Genomic DNA, 6,061 nt, shown 5'->3' with positions numbered 1-6,061 from the left:
AAAAAATTAGTAGGATTTCTTCTGACACAGCATGCAGATATACAGACTCACATTTCAGTCACGGAACTGAAATTATTCAGAAACGAATAAAATACCAACTAAGCAAAATGAAGCCAGCACACAATCATTTCCGTGCCTCACCGCCTTCCTTCAAATTAACCCAGGAGCCAAAGGGAAGCCAACTGAAAAAAAAAAAAAGAATGTTAACATAGCAAATTTATGAGGGTAGCTTGATAAAATGTGTTAGCTTTGATATAAGTACATGACTGCTTTAAAAAATGAAAAATACCCATCTATAAAAATAAGTATCAGGAAGACATCTACATTCAGGTAGGATGTACCAGGTGTTGGCAGATCACCAGTTTCATTGCAACAGCTTGAAAAGTAAATAATGTTGGTGGGGCAGCAGGTGACAATAATTGTTATTGCTGCTACTTATTGAGTACCAAGCCCAGGCTCTCCACTGTGCTAAATTCTTAATATACTTGAACTTAGTTAATCTTTGTAATAACTATTTGAGGCTGATATGAAAAAATGAAGCTTGGAGGAGTTAAATTAGGTTCCCAAGGTTATCTAGCTGGTGAGTGGAGAAGCCAGTATTTAAGGCATTTTATCTGACTCTAAATCCCATGCTAGGGGCTTCCCTGGTGGCTCAGTGGTTAAGAATCCGCCAATGCAGGGGACACGGGTTCAAGCCCTGGTCTGGGAAGATCTCACATGCCGTGGAACAACTAAGCCCGTGCGCCACAACTACTGAGCCCGCGTCCCACAACTACTGAAGCCTGTGCACCTAGAACCTGTGCTCCGCAACAAGAGAAGCCGCCGCAATGAGAAGCCCGCGCACTGCAACGAAGAGTAGCCCCTGCTCGCTGCAACTAGAGAAAGCCCGTGCACAGCAACGAAGACCCAATGCAGCCAAAAATAAATGAATAAATAAATTTAAAAAAATAAAATAAATTCCATGCTATTTATTTAAAAAAAAAAGAGGGGAGTGATGTGGCTTAGCAACTGCACATGTAAAAATTATGTAGACAATTTAGGGAATAAACATGGATATGAGTCAACAGTGTGATGTGGCTGTCAAAAAAATATAATCAATTTAACCTTTTGCTGCATTGTTAATAATAATAGCTCATATCTTTTAAGTGCTGGCCCTGGCCATGTACTAGGTCTTATTCTAAACACCTTACATGCATTAACTCATTTTATCTTCACAACAATCTTACAAGGTCATCTTTTTTATACAGTTGAGGGGACTGAGGCTCAGAAAGGTCAGAGACCTTGCCCAGGGTTACAGTAGCCAGAATGTGGTGACTGAATGAAGAGAGACCCCGGTTTTCTTCTGGCTGTGCCCAGATCTTTCCTTGGGGTTAGTATTTGTGCCTGTAAAAGCAAGGTGCAGGATTCTGAGTTCATGAAACTTCACCTCCTATTTACATGAGTGGTTCTGAGCGTGCCTAGGGCCCATCCAGGGAATCGGTGGCATGGAGAGCTCCATGCCCACACTCAGAGGTGATCATTCAGAATCAGCATTTTAAACAATATTCCCGAGTGATTCTGACATCACATGGTCCTCTGAGGATGCTCTAGAAACACCAGTTCATGGCAGTCCAAGACCAGCTTAAGATGAGATAGGTCAGGTACAAGGGAAAAAGAAGGGTTGTTTCAAGTCTCAGAAGAAGAGATTAAGAAGAAAGTCTTCAGGGACTTCCCTGGTGGTCCTGTGGTTAAGACTTCACCTTCCAATGCAGGGGGTGTGGGTTCCATCCCTGGTCGGGGAGCTAAGATCCCACATGCCTCGCAGCCAAGAAACCATAACATAAAACATAAGCAATAGTGTAACAAAATCAATAAAGACTTCAAAAATAAATGGTCCACATCAAAACAATCTTTAAAAAAATAAAAAAAGAAGAAAGTCTTCACACACAAACACACGGGGTGTGGGGGGAGGGAGAGAGAAGTGTCTTGTTCCTAAGTCTCTCTCTCACACACACAGAAAGATTAAAAAATATGTACAAAGGTAGTAACTTTTAAAATTTATATACCTGATATTACTTGTTACTTTATTTTATAATGGCTTTGTTGCTTTTATGATCATAACAGTCATAAAAGTTAAAATGCATCCAGTAAATCAATCTTTTAGAAGAATATTATGACACTGGAAAGCTGAAAAATACAATTTTTAATTCAATAGACTTTGTTTCTTAGAGCAATTTTGGGTTCACAGCAAAATTGAGAGGAAAGTAAAGAGAGGCCCCAAATTCCTGCCACCCCCATGTACACGCAGAACCTCCCCACCAATGATCAACGTCCTGCGTTAGTGTGGTATGTTTCTTACAATCAGGGAACCGACACTGATACATCATTATCAACCAAAGTCTATATTAGGGTTTACTCTTGGTTTTGTATAATCTGTGGATTTTGACAAATGTAAAATGACATGTATCCACCATTATAGTATCATACAAAAGAGTTTCACTGCTCTAAAAATCCCCTGTGCTCACTGCTTCATTCCCCTGCAACCCTACTTATCCCTACACACGCCAGGAACCCCTGGTAACCACTGATCTTTTTACTGTCTCCCTAACTTTGCCTCTTCCACAGTGCCATATAAGTGGAATCATATACTATACAGCCTTTAAGATTGGCTCCTTTCACTTGGCAGCACACATTTAAGGTCCCCTCATGTCTTTCCATGACTTGATAGTTCATTAGGTTTTGTCACTGGATAATATATCATCATATGGATGCACCATCCTTTATCCATTCACCTATTGAAGAACATATTGGCTGTTTCCATATTTTGGCAGTTATGAATAAAGCTTCTATAAATATTTGTGTGCAGGTTTTTGTGTGGACTTAAGTTTTCAACTCAATGTAGATAAATAACAAGTTATGCAATTGGTGGATTATGTGGTAAAAATATATTTGGCTGTGTAAGAAACTGCAACTCTGTCTTCCAAAGTGACTGTACCATTTTGCATTTCCACTGGCAATGAATGAGAGTTCCTGGGGCTCCATATCCTTGTCAGCATTTGATGTTGTCAGTGTTTTGTGACTGTATCCATTCAAGTAGGTGTGTAGTGGTATCTCACTCATTGTTTTAATTTGTAACCCCCTAACGACATATGATGTTGAACATCATTTCATATGTTTTTGATGGTCCTTATATCATCTTTGGTGATATATCTGTGTTATCTTGCCAATTTTTTAATTGGATTGTTCATTCTCTTATAGTTGAGTTCAAGAGTTCTTACTTCGTATATTAGCCCTTTATCAGATATGTCTTTCACTCATATTTTCTGTCAGGTTGTGGCTTATCATCTCATCATCTTGGCAGAAGTTTTTACTTTTAATGAAGTCCAACTTACCGATTTTTTCTACCATGGGACATACTTTTGGTCTTATATCTAAAAAGACATCACCAAATCCAAAGTTATCTAGATTTTCTCCTATGTTATATTCCAGAGTTTTCTGGTTTTGTGTTTTATATTTAGGCCTATGATCATTTTTTTGCAAATGGATGTCCAGTTGTTCCAGCACCATTTATTGCAAATACTATCCTCTCTCCATTGAATTGACTTTGCTCATTTGTCAAAGGTCACATGACTATATTTGTATGACTATTTCTGGGCTCTCTATTCTGTTCCATTTACCTATTTGTTTATTCTTTCCCCAATACCACACTGTATTGTTTACTGTAACTTTACAGTAAGTCTTGAAGTCTAGTAGTGTCGGTCCTCCAACTTTGTTCTTCTCCTTGAATATTGTGTTGCCTATTCCGGGTCTTTTGCCTCTTCACATAAACTTTAGAATCACTTAGTTGATAGCCACAAAATAGCTTGCTGAGGTTTTGATTGGGTTTACAATGAACCTATACATTAAGTTGGAAAAAACTACATCCTAAAAATATTGAGTCTTCCTACCAGTGAACCTGAACTATCTCTCCATTTATCTAGTTCATCTCCGATTTCTTTCCTCAAAGTTTTGTAGTTTTCCTCATACAGATCTCATATCTATTATGTTCTATTCATACCTGAATACTTCATTTTTGTGTGCTAATGTAGGTGGTATTACATTTTCAGTTTCAAATTACAATGGCTTATTGCTGATGTATGGGAAGTTGACTGACTTTTGTACATTTACGTTGTATACTGCAACCTTGCTATTATTCATATCTGTTCCAGGTCAAGTTTGGGCCGATTCTTCGAGGTTTTCTACTTAGACGATCATGTCATCTGTGAACAAAGATAGTTTTATTTCTTTCTCCCCAGTAGATAAACTTTTAAATTTCCTTTTCTTATCTAATTGCATTAGCTAGGACTTGCAGTAGAATATTGAAAAGGAGTGGTGAGAGAGACATCCTTGCCTTGCTTCTGACCTAAGTAAGGAAGTTTCTAGTTTCTTTCCATTCAGTCTGAATGTAGGTTTTTGTAGACGTCTTTTTATTAATATGAGGAAGTCTCCTCTATTCCTAGTTTGCTTAGACACAATATAATTTTAATATAAACAAGTACCCAAAATAGTGTGTACAGTTTGATCCTGATTTCGTGAAAAAGGTATTTTACATTGAAAAAAAGAGAAAAAAAAAAGAGTGGAAGGACTACTTTGTGGACTACTTAATTCAAAGTAGTCATTTTTGGCTGGAAAATGGGTATTTTCTTCTTTATATATTTCTGTATTTTCTAAATTCTCCCCAATGAACCTATATGTATTTTGTATAACAGAAAAATAACATTATGAAAAACGATGAAGTGTTCTAGAAAGAATGACTTGCAGACAGAAGAAAAAAATTAGAGGCCAAATAAAATGCAAATCTAAGAGAGAACTGATGTAGTGACCAGGTCAGCAACGAGAATGTAAGCTCTCTGAGGGCCAGGTGTGACCGAAGTACGCCCACAGCGCAATAAATCAAGTCACCTTGCGTCTCAGCTTTGACTATGAAATGCCGTTTATGTATTTGGCATTCTGAACATGGTTTTGGAACCAGGTTTGGAACCAGGTTTCTGTCTTTCCAGGTGGTTTTGCTCATTATTTTAGAATGTGGAGACAGAGGAGGAGAGAGAGAGAGAGAGAGAGAAACTGAACTGAACTACTGAACCAGGAACAGAATGATCTGATAGGTCCTAAGAGAGGGGAGGAGGAGCGCGCCCACAGCCCCAGGGTCGCGGGGCGGAGTGCGGGTGCCGCGTGCCGCGTGCCGCACGCTGGCGGCGGGAAGGGGGCAGCAGCGCCCCCGCCTGGTTCCTGCGCTCGGGGGCCGGGCAAGTCCCGCCCGCCCAGGTGCCTCGAGAGCGCACACCGCGGCCGGCGTTCTACCGGATTCGGCGGCTCCCGCGCCTGCCGTGTGCCGGGGCCGCGGCGGCGGCGGCGGCGGCGGCGCAGGCGAGGGGCGTGGCGCCCACTGACCTGCGGCCGGTAGGCTGCAGCGAGCGCCGCGGACCGGCTGGAGCCGGGCTGAGCCGCCGCGCCGGCCTCCCCCCGCACACCGCGGGGGCGCTCGGGGACCGCCGCGCGGGCGCGCACGGGCGGCGCGGGGACCCTCGCCCGGCCTCGCGCCTACCTTCCCAGGGGCCGCGGCCGCGGGCAGCTAAGGCCCGCAGCCCCTCCGCCTCCAGTCTGGGAGCTTCCGGTCCCACTCTGCCATTGCCTATGGGGATCCGAGAGTTTCCCGGCGGCGCACCCGGGGGCAAAAGCATCGCCATGTGAGTAGCGCCCCGCGTGCGGGTGCGCGAGCGGGCGGCCGGGGGCTCTCGGCAGTCGGGACGCCGGGCGGTCTGGGGCTCGGGAGGGGGCGGCGCGCGCGGTGGAGCTGCTCGGGAAGTTTAGGGCATCCTCTTCCTTTCCACTCGTCCCAACCTGCTCTGCCCCGAAGCTCCCGGCGCAGGGCTCCGGAGACGGGACCCGACGCTCAGGGTGCGGAGGGAGCTGGTGTGCGGTGGGAGCGGGGAAGCGCCGGCCCTGCGGCCGCATCTGCCCCTAACGGGACCAGGTTGCGCCCCTGCTCGCCCTCCGATCTCAGCGCCCTTCTCTCCCTCCCTGCCCACCTGCCCGCGGCCTC

At 44.1% G+C, this 6,061-nt stretch overlaps 1 protein-coding gene across 1 annotated transcript in view; it reads left to right on the top strand.

Moving 5' to 3' along the window:
- The first annotated feature begins 5,652 nt into the window (after positions 1–5,652).
- Positions 5,653–6,061, top strand: part of SLC35F3 (solute carrier family 35 member F3) — a 292,530-nt gene continuing 292,121 nt past the window's right edge. The window contains exon 1 of the mRNA XM_065894431.1: positions 5,653–5,705. Within this exon, the coding sequence (XP_065750503.1) occupies positions 5,653–5,705 (53 nt within the window). The remainder of the gene's footprint in view (positions 5,706–6,061) is intronic.

Source organism: Phocoena phocoena, chromosome 16, assembly GCF_963924675.1.
Source record: "Phocoena phocoena chromosome 16, mPhoPho1.1, whole genome shotgun sequence".
Lineage (NCBI taxonomy): Eukaryota > Metazoa > Chordata > Mammalia > Artiodactyla > Phocoenidae > Phocoena > Phocoena phocoena.
This window is presented reverse-complemented; position numbering and strand designations above follow the sequence as displayed.